Source organism: Sinohyriopsis cumingii, chromosome 6 (assembly GCF_028554795.1).
Source record: "Sinohyriopsis cumingii isolate HCF-2022 chromosome 6, ASM2855479v2, whole genome shotgun sequence".
Taxonomy (NCBI): domain Eukaryota; kingdom Metazoa; phylum Mollusca; class Bivalvia; order Unionida; family Unionidae; genus Sinohyriopsis; species Sinohyriopsis cumingii.
The window spans coordinates 540,653-557,426 of NC_142966.1; the positions used below are offsets into that span (position 1 = coordinate 540,653).

The window sequence follows — 16,774 nt, forward strand, 5'->3', positions numbered from 1 at the left end:
CTAATGGCAGACACAATACCGCTGCATGTCCTACTCTGTCTGCCTGACATAAACATTTAGTAAGAACTGTTGCAAAGCGGAAGAAAATACAAAATTAATTAAATAAAAAGAAATTGTCTTAAAATGGTAAACTACATACTTTTTCTGTGGTGTCATTCACATATAGTTGTATAATGAAAATCAAAGAGGGAACTATTGTGTCTCTCGCAGAGGACCAACATGTTTTGACCCCTATTATACGTGTTGGTTTGTTGCTATGGAGTTTATAGCCATTTTTCAGCAGATGATACGCCGGCTGTACATGGTGACCAATATAACTAGTTGGGGAAGAACCCGGGAAAATCCCGAGGAGTATAGTTTTCATTTATACATTCGAAGTTGAAAGAGTTTTTGTTGATATGAACTTATTTTGCTTATGCACCGCAGTGATCCGGGCACGTGTCATCAGTGCGGAAATCGTAGACCAGGATGGAAATCCTTTAACCGACGAAGAGAAAAGCGACACTTTTTTCATGGATTACGAGGTCAGGACAAAATACCTGATGCAGCTTCAAAAGACGTTTAAGGTTAGTTAAGAAGCATAAACACATGCTGTAACATGGAAAATGTACAAACCATCAATACTTTCTGTCTTCTGTGTCTCTTGATCTATCGCGAATAGCAGCAGGGAGGGCGAACCATACAAAATTTAGAAGGTTCCAAATGTCGAAATAAACCCTCCACAAGGAGGGGTTTCAACTAGAAATAACGTCGACTACGTTTCAAGAGGAACCCTTGGAGATAAACCTCCTTAGAATGTCTTTCTGAGTTAGTCCAAATGTGGTTTTTGGTTGAAAACCTATTAATGGCGCTTCGATTACAAAAAATGAACCAATTCGTTGTCGTCGCCCTCCCTGCTGCTATGAATTAAAAATTGTTATACCAATAATGGTGCATTCGGAATCTTACACAGCTAGACTAGTTAGAAAGAGAGAGAAGAAGCGCTTAAAAATATATCCCTGTAAAAGATGAGTTAAAAAATACGTGCAATCGCGGCAGGAAGCACAAGTTGAGCACGCAGCGGAAACAGAACAGTTATTTAAGCCGGTCACTGCGGTTACTGGAGAGGTTTTAAATGCTATTAGGGGTCCTAAAAGGGAACCAGTCGAAAAACAAGAAAGTCTTATTCAAGTATTAAAAGAAACTGCTGAAAAAATAGCTGCCGTGCAACCTCAACCTGAAGGTGTTGTTGAAGAACCAAAAAAAAAAAAGAAAAGGATAATTGATCCTAGTGAGAAGTTTACTGAAGCGGGTCTAGAAGAAATTCGAAGTTATAAGACAAAATCCCGTCGTGGTATAGTCAACTTTATTGAGTTTGCTGCCAAAAGATTTAATTCCAGAGGTGATATTTTAAAACCCGAATATACTAAAGTAGAGAGGCACGTGGTATGAATGGTTGTATAAAATACATCGAGGTGATAAATAAAAAAGGATAATGATAATGATTATATATTTATTCGGAGGGGATAACAATTTATAATAGGTTGCAAAAAGAACAACAAGAGGAAGAAAAAGAACAAAATAAAAAGGAAGAGAAATAAAAACAAGAACGGCGACAAATAGCGCTGGCAGACAAAAAGGAATGGCAACGAGAAATACGAGAACAAAAGAAAAAAAGAAAATAAACAAAAGAAAGAACAATCTTTTATTACTGTTCCGCACCGTGAGCCTTCCCCCACCCCTGAAGAAAAGAAGAAGAAAATAAGAAAAAACACCAAGAAGACCACCCCCTTATCAACTTCCTCCGTCTCTGCAACAAAAAGAACGACGAGCATCTCAACTCCGGTCTGAATTACCATCATATGCTGCAGAGATGTTTAATGAACGAGCTCAAAAAAATCTTTCCAATATAGAATTTAATTTGTTAGTCGATATTGCTACGAGATATGAATCTAAACACAAATATTTGAAACCTGAATATGTTGATAGAGTAACACCTGAGTATTGGCCTGCTGCAGTATATTTTAGCTCTGTTAAATCGAATATTAACCTAACCGATTCCGGTTACTTATTATTTATGCAAAGGGTCGAAGAGAGGCAGAAAAATAAACAAAAACAATCTGAAGAAAAAAACACCCGGCGCTACTGGCAGTGGTTTGGGAAGTGGTTTTATTCCCTGCCCTGATAATATTTTCAATGACGTAAGTTCTCATAGGAGGAAAACGAGCTGGAAATAACTCACCAGAAATAATTAATGAAGCAGCAGATATCTGTCGGCGATTATTTCAAGGCGATGTTATGGATGCTAGTATTTACCGAGAGTTTATTGATGAACTCGTTGATGATTACAGCGATTAAACATTAGTAAATAACATAACATGGTCATATACAACAGTCACTATACGCCCATGCAGGTTAGAGTAATAAACTCACGATTACCAATCTATAGAGCAACCTACGGAGACGGACTCGGCGACTTGGTTTAGGGGTTATTTGCGGGGTTAGCACCAAAAGTTGGTCCTCTTGCAAAACAATTATCAATGAAAGCCATTAATGTTGTTGGTGAAAAAGCTCCTGGTACAATTGTTAGTGCTGCTGGTAAGGCGCTCTCGGCAATCAGAGAAAGACTAGCACGATTATTAAGACGAAAATCACCACCGGTAAAATTACCAAGCACCGAATTATGGCCGCGGATGTCAGTAAGGTGATAAATCAAGCTGAAAATCAGAAACTATCAGCGTTGATAGATCAGGAATCTGACGCACAAAGAAATATAACAGCAAATTTGATAGCAGGAACTGGACTTCGTGTGCGACGACGATAATCACCATATGAAAAATAGGCAATTGTATAAAATGTTTAAACGCATAACCGACAAAGCATTTGACATAGATGCGCCGGTCGAGCGAGATGACTCAGTGCGTGATTATCAATTTTATTCCTATTATACGCGACAACCAAATCAACGAGGGCGTATCGAACTTCAAGTTCATGATACAAATATATATTTCTTGCCCTGTGAGGCTTTTATTGAAGTAGAAGGCGAACTTGTAAAGGCGGATAATTCTGCATATGGTGCCAATGACCGAGTTGGTTTTGTCAACAACGGGATTATGGCATTGTTTAGTAGCGCCACCTACATGATTGATGGAAAAATAATTGGTCTAGCAAGATATTCTGACGACTTTACAAGATCATTTGGGCCATCAATGATGTTTGCTAAAGATATTACCAACGACGCTGATTATATTCAATATATCAAATTACTTACGCCAGCAGGTACTGGAAATCTTGATCAGCTAGAGGCTGCCAACCCCGATCGCGAAACTAAACCAGCTGCTAATTTTGATATTATAAAATGTGTTAGCGGGACTTACAACTTAGGATTTGCAACACGCCGAGCAATGTTAAAGTCAAAAGATAAAAACCGTTTTTCGTGCGCGATTCCACTAACTCACATCTTCGGATTTTGCTGAGATGTTAGAAGGGTCATTTTTTGGAGCTAAACACACAGTTGTGCTTTTTAGAAAAATAGTGACAATGATGCGATCTGGCGAGGAGCTGGTGTTGCTGATGCTATTATGGTAAATATAACAAAACTCTCATTGTGGATGCCGGTATTAACTGCATCGGTTACAGAAGAACCGCGATTACTCTCTTTTATGAATCAAGGTGGTAAATCATTGTTATCGTGGTTAACAGTAACCACAGACGCCATCCAAAGTTCCGTCAAAGATGTATTTACTTGGCATATAGCATCACAGCAGGGTGTTTCTGCGCCACGACATATTTTTTATTGCGCTGCAAGATATTCGTCGGGTGAATAACCAAACACAGTCCCATATGATATTTGACAAACTCGACGTTACTGAGGTTTCGTTGAGAATAAACGGACAACAAGAACCGTCTGAAGATATATCGGTAAGCTTTACAAATAATCATGTAGCGCGCGCATATCATCGCTGGCTGACGTTTCTGTCGCGTAACACAAATATAGATACTGGGACGTTAATATCGCAGTTTGATTTTACAAATTTGTACCCGATTTATTACTTTCCGCTTTAGCATCTTGATTTATCCAAACAATATGTCGTTGATATACACTTCCGAGCTCGTGTCGGCACCCTACCAGAAATCGCGGCTGGTCCGCCAATTGTTTATGGTCCTTACAGCGCAATCGCGGTCATACTCAGCGACAAGGAGATGTTACGTGAAGGTGTTAGTGGTCGAATGAGAATCGTTGATGCGCCAGTAGAAAACATGTAGACAATTAGATCAATCTCATTAATAATAAAATATCATATAGTCACGTTAATGTCACTCTGACTACTGGTCAGGCAAAGAAATTACAATCAAAAAACGCGAACTCATGTGGGGCAACGATAACACTAAAAAATAATCAAATTGCTAATGGTGGCCCAAGCAAGTTATCGCTAACTAAAACCCAACTAAAACATTTCAATAAAGCGAAGCAAGCAAGCACCGGTGTTCAACTTGATTTCGCTCCAAAAGCCATCAGCGATATGGTTAAAACCGGTGGTATATTTCCACTTCTCGCAGCAATACCAGCGCTGATAGCTGCTGCTGCGCCAGCTGTCGCAAAAGCAGCCGCGTTAGGAGCTGTTGGAACCGCTGCTGGAATGGCATTAAAGAAAGCAGCTAGAAAAGGATACAAAAAAGGACAGGGTCTAAGACTTCCAGGAACTCTACCTTCATGGTACCCCAAACGCCGCTAAAAGTACGAAGCATTTCACCGATGTCAAATTTTGATTTACTAGATGATGCTAAACAACTTAATATAAAAAGTTTCAGAGGCGTCTTCATGCGAGATCAATTACCACAACAACCGAATAATCCAGAAACTGGAATTATTAATCTCGATAACAGCGATGGTCCAGGAACTCACTGGGTTGCTTACGCGATACATCCACGTGGAATTATTTATTTCGATTCGTATGGGTTAGCACCGCCAGTTGAATTCCTCAAATACGTACATAGAGTACAAAGTACTCCCGCTCCCATTCCAGTCTGGTATTCATCACTACCAACACAAGCACTAACCGATCCACCAATATGTGGCCGTGAAGTAATTAATGTGCTTGCAGCGTTATCAAAATCAACCAAACCACCCCACAAAGTCGTGCACGAGTATACCGCGGGCCGATTTGACATTTTAAACAATCCCTAAAGAATAATGGTTGATATTTACGGAAGATCTCTCATCGAAACAAAGACAAAAAAAAAACAAAAAAAAAAACGCTGTGATATAGATTTATCAAAATATGCGACCAAAGATGAAATCGACAATCTTTTAACTTTATCCGGAATAGACCCAGATGAGGTTGTTAGTTTTCGGGACCGATACAAAAAACTAAAAACCAGCAATATCAAATGGAATGACATAATTCGCAGGGTTCTTGAAGCTACCCCGGATAACATCCCTGTGTTTACTGACAGCGGAAAAATCAGGGACTCAAGTATATCGTTTATAACCATCAGAGATCAAATCGCAGCAAGTGTGACTAATCGCCTAAAAATACCGGAGACACAATGATAGGTGAACTCAACATGAACGGGAACAAAATAGAAGCTGTAACAACTCCAAAATTCGACAACGACGTCGCAAACAAACTATATGTCGACAACGTAGACAGTAAATTATCCACGCTGCGGGCCGAGTATGACGTTCACGTGGGTGCGTTTTCAAGACTTCGTAGAAACTTTCAAAAAATTAATGAAACCGCAGAAGAACTCTTCGGCGCTCCGCACACCGTTGACATAAGACTTGCTGATATCAAAACCAATATTGACACGATCAAACAAACACAGCAAGATATCGTGAGTGGGATTCCCGAGATCGTTAATAAAACCAGTTTGATTAAAATCCCACCTGGAGTAACTCCCGGGCATATCACCAACATAGTATATACGGTATCATCTGAATTTGCAACATGGTCTAAACAATATAATACTATCAAATATACCGCAACAGTAACTGGGGTGTATAGGTTTTCTGTGTTCAGTGCTGCAACATTTGAGATTTTCACAACATATCCCTGGCAACATTCCACCGACAAGTTTTCCGGGGTTGTTGCTATCATATTAAACAAGAGAACCGAAGAAGAGTTTATGCTGGAAGCAGCCGATGAGACATTAAACGCAATATCTTACTAGTGGTGTTTGGAATTTGTAGCTGAAACACCTCAATTGTTTACTGCGTAAAATGATAATGTCAACGACGATAGAGTTAGAGTTGTCCAGCATGATGTTGCACAACATTATAGATACGATCAAGTACTCGAATGGCAATCAGAGTTAAAAACCGTCATCGACAAAGACACAACAAAAGTAGAGAAATAAAAACGACGAGCAGTCATCCTGGATGCTATAGTAAACTCAGTATCTGCGTTAGTTGCATCCACCGGAGTAGTATTATTAGCGCTAACGTCAGCAGCAACTGCAATCGCAGTAACAATATGCGTCTCTTCATCAGCGGCAATTTAAGGTGTTTTTAATTAATCGCGAAAAAAATATCCTCATGCACGGACACAAAATTGCACGATTATGTCATACAACTAAATACAGCAACAGCAGCATACTCAAAATTATCGTCGCTGATATCATTAAGCCTCAACGATGAAATAATATTAGATCCCGAATTCACGAACATAGCAAAGATATACGAAGACACTACCCACCATTTAATAACAACAAAGATAAATAATGACGGAATTACTTCAAAATACAAGCCCCAAAAAATTTAATGATAACAGTAAGCTCGACTAAACCAGAATTTAGTATTAATTTTCCAACTGCGATGTCGATGAAAGAAATCGCACTAGCACAATTACGAGTATACTACAGTTTTCCCAATATCAGATCAAAATCGTTCGGTGGATTACCAGCAAATAATTCGTTTGTGTTTGCACATAAAAACCGACCCGATGGCACACCCGACTGGAACGGCATTGGGTTTCGAACCGGGTCTTATCAAATCGAAGAAATAGATGAGGATTTACAACGTCGAATAAAAGATATCACATGAAAAGAATGCAAGATAAAAATAACCGTTCATGAACCAACTCTGTCTTCTGCAATTGAGATAAACTCTGCAGACTACGCCGTGGATATATATCAGAGTTCGATCAGAACAGTGTTAGGATGGCCTGAAATCCCACCTGAAGCACCACCAATACCACCAGAACCGAAAACGTCTGATTATGTCACGGATAAGACTTCGTATCACGATTGAGCATTATCGTATAAAGATAATATAGATGAACTAAAGAGAGCAAAATTGGATGATTCTTTTACAATTTACGAGAAGGATAATATGAGATGGAATTTTACTTCTGAGATATATTCTACAGGAGAAGGAAGTATTGCGCCTACTTTAAGTCAAAACATTGAATATTTTAAAATTATTAATCAAGAACACAAAACACAACTAAAGCAACTACGGCAAAGTTTCCAAGAACATCTTTTTGATATAACAAGTTCACGCAGCGAAATCATTAAACGCGTAAAAGTATTAAATCAACTTGTATCCGACATGGAATATAATCACCGGCGATTACTTGGGGCAATAATTACTGACAAGCGTATCTCTAAAGAACGATTTTTAATCATATACAAGCTGGCAGAATCTACATGGCCGAATTTTAAGTTTCGCATGTATAACGCAGACGAACTAAAAAAAATCCACCACCAAAATCATTGATGAGTTCTTCCCTGATATACTCGCAGAAAGGAAAAAGAAAACTACCACCGACAACTATTCTCCGGCACAACAATGACCTGAAGGGACAGGCTGACATGTGTCCCCGGAAATCATAAATATAACCCCTGTGGTTGCGGTCAATCTTGTGTGTGATGTCATTGATGGCAGCTACAGCACAGACACGACAGTATCAAATCAAGCCCAGCAGGGATTTGTTCTTTATTCATTCACCCCGAAAGATATACCACCTGGATATCTGATTGTGCAAGAGCCGATCAATCCGGTTTATCTGCGGTGTTATAGTCCGCTGTTATCAAGAATAAATTTCAAACTAACAGACCAATCAGGCCACCTTCTGGATTTAAGGAATTAAACACTAAAGAGTTTCGATCCTAAAAATCTGCGATTAGATTTTCTCAGGTGGATGTTACATTTTTCTCGATTCGGAAAGTAATTACTAGTCAAAGTCATGCACAAAATAAAAAAAAGAAATCTGCAAGTGCACAAAAATATTTATTTTTTACTGACAGACCCTGATTTCTAATTAATCAAGCGAGTATTATATAATGTACCAACATGTGAAGGTTTTCATACACGACAAGCAAGTACTTGAAAACTACATCAAAAAATATTTACACAGTTTCTAGTTGGCCCAGTTGATCTGGTTATTGATGTATACGGTAACGAGTATTTTTTTATTGACACAATCGCAGCTGGATAAACTACAGCGAGAACGTATTTCTTTGGTCACGTGTGATAAAGCTCAGATTCTATATTACGCACATTCTTGCATTAAATCTGATCGACTAAGGGTAATATTATCTAACTCATCAGATGCAGGTCAGATTGATATATGTAAAATTAACTCATCAGATTGATGCAGGTCAGATTGAAACAAGTAAAAAAAATGCAAGTAAAATATATATATATATATATTTTTTTACTTTCGATTTCATTTTCACGTACTTGACTTCATTTCCAAGTAATGAAATCACCTTGATTTCATCACCTTGATAAATCACCTAACTTTCAATCGTGTCACAATCTGACATAATTTATTTTAGTTGCCTTTCGCGAGTATCAATTATTTTTTTATATTCGTATTCTTGAGACAATGCTGATCTAATTTTGTCGATTGCACGAGACAACGAAACAAATTCATTTATTTGTGCTTCTTGTGCCGTAGCTAGCGATTTATAAAACTCCGTTTGGATTTTCTTTATAAATCTGTACTGAGCAGGCCAAATATACCGCCCTTCGCATTTTGCCTCATGTAGTGTTTCAAAATCAGACATGATTTTTTCAGGATTAAATTCATCAGATATATTAATTCCGTTTTCTTCTAATTTTTTAATAGCAACAATTACATCATTGATATTTTCCTAATTCGTTATATGATAATTATATATTTAAAAGAAATATATTTAAAACCAAAAATAAACAGTAGCCACGATGAGCGGTTATCATTTTCATGGGCCCTGCACTGGCCTATGTGTCTCCACGAGGTCGTTTCAGACTTTTGTCTTTTGTCTTACAGAACCTTATGGCTTCTCGGCATCCTCGTGGTCGTTTCTTTTTGGCCGCATTCTTTCTGAACGTTTTGTTTTTGTGGGGCCCATGTGACTTAGAGCTTCTTGCATCCACGGCTACTGTTTATTTTGGGGGCGCGCCACAAACATACCTCCAGCGAATTCTCTAAGCGAAAGTGAAACGAAATGTTAGAATATTCAGAAGGCTGTGTGTGTATTACATTCATGTACATACCCCCAAGATCAAATCCCATTGGTGATCAAAACACCCCCCCCCCCACTATTTGACGTGGGAGAGATATGTACATGGACGGCTTCGGCTGCCGCCCCAATTATAAAACCATATTAATTGGTACCGTCGACAATATGGCCTTTACGAGACTCGAACCACTGGCATTGACAGAGTCGGGGACGAGAGTCAGCCGATCTACAAATGCACCATAGTCTAATCTAATAATATAGGATTTAAAAATTATCATATAGGTAACTATTGACAGACAGTTAACAGTTTGCAGCTGAATTTAAATTTTGAACTGGATTTTAATTCTAAACATTACCGTGAAAATAACACCTACCTGTACTGACAGTTTTTGATTTTTGTCAAACACGGAACTGTTAATGCGGAAATAGACTGCGGCGCTGTCTGTATATAATAAGACGGTTACGCCACGAACTGTATTGGATGTAAAAATAAAATAACTGTATACAGTTCTGCCGCGCTGGATAAATATATTACCTGTAAAGGTAATGACATTGTGTTCCGCAATCTCCTTGATGAAATCACCTTGACGAAATCACCTTGATAAAATCAAGGGGGAGATAATTACATCATTGACTTTTACACAGTTGCTGTAGAGTTATCTCCGTTATCTGCATCTACATAACGAAATAAAATCCAGCTATTAAACTTGTATGAAAACGACGATTTGTACACTTTATCTGCAACATGTTGGACCGAACACTTGTGAATATAAAAATACTTGACAGCCGCGTACATTGACTGAAAAATTCTCTCTTCGCCGGTCGCTATATTTAAAGATTCAACCATCTTAGGCTTTCTGCTCCCCCAGCATTCCCACGTGCAGAATTCTCCCTTTGTGTGATAGCATGTAAATTTTGAAGAGAGTTATTAAGTTTATCTCCGTTAATATGGTCGTTCACAAGATCGTCTTTGATGTTCCCACGAAAAACCTCGAATACAAATCTGTGAATAGAATAATTTTACCCCCAGCAGTAAACCGTAGATAACCAGCATTAGCAACAACACCAGCTGGTTCTTTCAGCCTACAGTGTCTAACTATTCCATTGCGAGACGCTTCCTAATTCTTAATAGTAGGGTGTGGGGCAAATTCCTGATTCATTTATACAATAATGTTATATGTCTAATTTATATTTGCCTGAGAACGTAGTTATATAATCGCGCTCACATTTCAGCGCATCACTGCTATTTGTTTATCATAATATCGCTTAAGTTCACGATATCTTTTTACGACACAACGTGCACATAACTGTGTTTTACCCCTGACTCCAATACCACATCGCAGACAAGGTATTGGTCCCAAACTCCCTTTTCGAATGCTTTGTAAATGTTCCCCGCAGAATTTCTTCTGCATGATTTATTGCAAAAGGTTACAGATCCCACTTTAAACCACTTGCACTGATTGGCTTGAGGCATTATATATATAATATTTCTTATTTAAATGTTTGTCTTAAATATGGAGGAGTTTGAGAGATTATATGCAATTAAGCCATGGAAAGCTTCTAGATTCGATCTTGACAGACTAACCCCTGACTCGCGGAGGCGAGCTCTGACTAATTTGATTGATATTATCAGGGATGCCAAAAAAGAATTTCGTATTGATGGAGCATCTCACGTATTGTCTACATTCAAAATTGTACGTAACGTTGACGAAGTCAACGTCGACTCTGTCATTGATGCTACAATGAGCAATACACGAGCGAAAACGATTATCGTATACCTCTTTGATGATCAAAGTGATCATAAATATTTTTTCAGAGTAAAATTTATCGTGCAAGTAGAAACAGGTGATTGGATTATCCGCGACAAACGTGACCCTGCTCATGCTAATGAAAAAACTGTCATACTAAGTAAAAATTCCAAACCAGGAGCGCTGACTGAGATTGATAAACCATATTACGAACGAGCGTATCCTGTAACGGCGGTTATTTATGGAATCTATCCGATAAAAAAGCCCAACCTTAATGATCTTGCCCCAATGAGATTTTCAGTAACAGAACATTTTATAAATGCGATGCGCGGAACGGTCTAACGGCGTTACGACGTGAAAAAATAAACAAATGGGCTGAACGGGTCAAGGATACAGGAGCTACAATAAACGATGTTGCCGAGTTAGAAAAAAACATTAAGATTCCCCATAACCGTATCAACAATAACAGGGGAAGTATTATACGAATCGAAATATAAATCGCAAGGAGCTCCAATAAATATCATTGATCATAACGCTTATGCTTGGACCAGTGCAATCACAATATTCCCACGAGATCGAACTGTAAGATTTTCCCATCTTCGGAGAATTCCGAGTGGGGAAACTCTGGGAGAAACATGTTTGATTTTATTAAACATAGGTGAAAACGATTCTGTGTCAGTGTGGTTATTTTCGAGTTTAGATAATGAAAAATATGATCAATTTGTACGCGTGAACCGTGAAATATACCGTAAAGAATCTCTTCATGAAACAATGAGAGAACTTGCTCAGAGATATTCAGAAGATACTGACCGATTACTAACTAATTGTTTCACTGTTCCATCAGTTGCAGCCCACGCTGCCAGAGAAAAAGTTCGTGGAAGCCAACCCGAAATGAGTTTCTCGAAGATGTACAATTAAGTTTGTGAGTACGGACACGGCGGATTGTGGAATACCAAATATAATTACAAGGAAATGATATCAGTCGATATGGCTGCGTGTTATCCAGGAAGGTTTCTAGGGATGGGAGAATGCTCTAGATACTTTAAAAGATTTGGACACCCCACAAATTCGATGACTCGAGTGGCAATTAATGGACCATTACCCGATTTTGACCTGACAGGATTCGCTCGTGTATTGTCATTTGAATTCGCTAAGGGTCTTCATGTTATTTGTTATGTTTGGTTTGGTCGGCATTTTAGTGAGAAGATCTGGGCACCAATAGTGTTGTTACGATATATGCTTGACTGTAAAATACTGATATCGCTGAAGGTCAGTGAGGCAATTATATCATATCAGGCACAGACTGAAGTTTGGTTACCAACACCTGAACAATTTGATTGCGAAAGTGATGATTACGATACATTAATCGCCAACCTCGAAGAGAAAAGAAACGCGAAGGATCTTGGAAGAAGAATAATTGGTAAATTTACTCAGGGTGGTGCATATGATCATAAACGACATTATGTACGACTAATTATGGACGAAGCTGAATACAATTTTATAATCGCTGATGCAACTGCGAGAGATATATTTGTAAGTCGAGAAAACGCTTATTTATCTGACGGAACTCGGCTGGGTACGATTGTAAGTTATACTGATGGTGAGTCACCTCAGTATATTCATTTAAGATATTCTATGCTAGCTTATGTTTCCGTCAATTTGCTATCGATGATAAATATATTCCCTGACACTGCAGTTAGAGTTGCAACGGATTCGTTTTACATCATCAAGAAATACCTGAATTCGGTAACTCGTTTTACAACTGATGATGCATCATGGGGTTCGTGGACAATACAAGAAGAAATGATATATGATTATTGTGAGTCCGCAAATGTTGAAATCAAAGACAGTTATTATAAATCAGAATTATCAGAAATGTCAAGTGCACCGTCCGTGTACGATTCAGTATCCAGACACAAGACTGTTTATCTCAATGGGCCGGGGCGGTCTGGTAAGACGACTCGAGCGATTGAATTATTTCGGAATTCAGATATGATCGTGTTAACACCTACACATATACTCGCGCGAGAGCTATAACAACGAGGGGTTAACTCATGCACTTATCACAGCTTTTTCAAATAAAAGGGCGATACATGGTCCCCTGATCGAATGGGAGAGAAATATATTCCAAGGATTATAATTTGGATGAAATATGTACGGTACCGTTAGAAACATTAAAAATATTTCTCGATTGGTTATTAACAAAAAATACAGCTGTGATAAAGTGTGGCTATCATGGCCAGCCACCACCTTTTGTTGATCCATCTCCACATTTGCGGTTAAAAGATTTTTTTGATTATTACGAGGAGATAACTGATGATTATAGAGCGCTAGATGAAGAATTAAACGAGTTTAAGAAATTAATCAGACTACAACCGAATAAAATTCAATGTGAAATAATGCGTAAAATAATTTCAGAGACTTCAATGAGCGACGTTCTGCAAACGTGGAGACCAAACGACTTATTAGTGGCAAGTAGAAAAATAGTCAGAGACACACTTCAACAGCGGTTGTTTCAGGTACACAAAGAGAAGTTTCCGACGTTGCCAGTGCCGTTGTGTCATCGACCAGCTGATACGCGACGGCAAAATATTGACGTTGATATACCAGGACAGACCGAACAACAAATCTCGTATTAAATGATGTTGTTGCAGTTGATATCAATGTTGTTGAAGATGCACTGCGCGCTGATAAATCCCCCTGGACGCTATGATACGCAATGATGATTCATTCGTCTCAAGGACTGTCTATCTCTGATACAGTTGTTTGGATCATTGATGATCGTATCGAGTGATCAAACTTAGTTTACTTGGCTGTGTCCAGAGTCAGAAGAATATATCAACTGCGGAGAATTGTCTTGGACGAGTCAGTGATCGATGACAACGATAAATGTCAAGTCGATATGATAAGAAAAAAAATTAACTGCTTATAAACAGTGACAAAAAATAATAATCAAAATTTGACCTTGATGATGAATTTATCATGACACTGAAACACAGCAGAATAATCACTGTGCAAGCTGTAATTGTATAATGTTGTGGCAGTATTCGAGTAAACATCCAAGGCAATTCACCGTAGATAGAAAAGATAATCGTCTTGGTCATACACGAGAAAATGTGATGCTGACCTGTCTTGAGTGTAATCGGCGTATGGGTGCTAGTTAAGTGATCTGGGCGGTAATTGTGTGTCTTCGGGAATTACTTGTAGTTTTTCTCGCGTAAACCCACGTTGAGGAGCAGTTGAATCCAGTCTGTAAATTACTGGTCTACCAGTAGATCTAGTTATACCAGATATCTTGTGTATCGTGATGCTCCAGATAGGATCAGTCGCTCTTTTTTACCACCTTCAAGTTCAACTGGTTCATATATATATCTCACGGTGATATTACCCAGTATCGATTGTGTTGAAAAATCACATCGTTGTGGTATATGTGTTTTGGTAATTGCAGTAATAGGTTTCATGTTGGTTGTTCGAGTTATTTCATTATTTAATGCAGCTATCACACCTGGCAACCTTGCAACCCATTCACGAGATCTCTTGTCCTGAATGAATTCCTTCGCGTACTGATATCCAAATAACCGCTCAGCAAGAGTTCGATTAAATCGCTCAACAATTGCCTGATCACGATGAATTGCAGTATGTCCTCGTCTGATGGTGACGTTATGTTTTTTCATCAACGATAATACTGCACCCTGAAATTCTTTGCCAGGATCAACTTGTAGCAGCTGTGGCCATCGTAGACCACCTCGTTGATAAATTCGTTCAAACGCAGAAGCATCCTCAGTTGCTGTTTTAGTCGTTAACGGTTCTGCATCTTTGTATCTACCTGCAACATCAACTACAGTTAACGCGTGTTTATATGTTATTTGACGTTTTTGGATTTTAACGGTATCATGTGGTGGAATTAATATATCAGCTTGGTGAACTTCATTAGGAACACTAACGTCAAAATGGGCAAAGTGAATTTGTTTAGGCGGTGGTTGGTAAATTTGCCATATTGTCTGTTTGGATAACCACTTTTTAGCAGTAACGCGCGTAACCTTTACTGCTTCAGCGAATTTACTAATTGCTGCGCTACCCTTCCAGTATCCTCTTGGGGAATAATACATCGACTCCATTCATAATCAATTACCAGCACCTAGCGCTAATTTACCTCTCAAGCGGATTTTATTAACCAACTAGCTAATCTTTCCTTGAAAGATTTATCAGTGATGGAATTTAGCGCGTGAATTAATTTCACATCTGCTAGATGCCTATCTTGTAGATTTTTACTTTTATAAGCTACAGCATGAGCATGACACGCCTTATCAATAGCATTTATCGGATACTCACCTGGTTTTGGTTGATCTTGGTCATCAAGTCTGATATCAAGTCGGGTTCCTGGGCCACAGTAATTATATCCGGGGAGGTGTTTTTCTCCTGGATATTTAGCCCACGGAGTACCCGGGTAGTTTTCTTAATTTTGCTGCAATATCACCCCCGTGATGCTTTTTTTTTTACTTGACTTTGGCTTTGACTTTGGCTTTGGTTTTGGCTTTTGCTTTGGTTTTTCACCTGACTGCGTGGAGATAAATTTAAATTTCTTTGTACCGCATCGTTCACACTTGCCGGTAACCGCAGATATGTTATGTTTTGTTGTAATGGTTGTTAGATCACTTGTTGGCATTTCACACAATATAAATCCATATTTATTTTATATTATTCTGCTACAAGAAAACGAGAACCAATTAAGCATCATGCTGCGCTACTAAATTCTGATTATTATAGGTCCATCTGGAAGCGGTAAGACGCAGTTGTTACTTAATTTAATAATGAAGTGGGATAAGTTGTATTTGGTAGCCCGTCAGTTGATGATCAACGACGCTACGAAGTGTTAAAACATTTTAATGAAAGTGCAAAATCGTTAAAAGAGAACGGAGACGATGTTGTTGAATTTATTACTGATGTTAATGAAGCACCAAGTATCGATGATATTGATGGAAAGTTAATAAATTTAGTTGTTTACGATGATGTAATGTTGGATAAGCAGTCCAATCCTGACAGGATATTTTCCAGAGGCAGACTCAAAAACGCAGATGTGATTTTTTTTTAACCCAGCGGTATACACAAATTCCTAAAGTGATCAGAAATAACTGTAATATTCTTACTGTCTTTAACGGAGTTGATACTCACACGTTACGAAATATTCATCAGACCTGGTGCAGCGCTGATATGGACATGAATAAATTTAAAACTTTCTCTAGTCGTGCTCAGTTAAACCCGCACGGATTCATAACAATAAATTTACACGATCCTAGAACAAGGTAACGAATCGAGTTAGATAAGTCATAGCAGCAGGGAGGGCGACGACAATGAATTGGTTTATTTTTTGTAATCGAAGCGCCATGAGTAGGTTTTCAACCAGAAACCACATTTGGACTAACTCAGGAGGACATTCTAAGGAGGTTTATCTCCAAGGGTTCCTCTAAACGTAGTCGACGTTATTTCTAGTTGAAACCCCTCCTTGTGGAGGGTTTATTTCGACATTTGGAACCTTCTATATTTTGTATGGTTTGCCCTCCCTGCTGCTCGAATACTTCCTGATTAGCGCTGCTCTT

General features: G+C 38.5%; 1 protein-coding gene across 2 annotated transcripts in view; it reads left to right on the forward strand.

The window, feature by feature from the left end:
- Positions 1 to 16,774, forward strand: part of LOC149796255 (metalloproteinase inhibitor 2-like) — a 40,472-nt gene that overhangs the window by 11,773 nt on the left and 11,925 nt on the right. For both annotated transcript variants that reach the window (XM_089960894.1, XM_089960895.1), the window contains one exon: positions 427 to 566. In XM_089960894.1, coding sequence (XP_089817020.1) covers positions 427 to 566 — 140 coding nt within the window. The remainder of the gene's footprint in view (positions 1 to 426; positions 567 to 16,774) is intronic.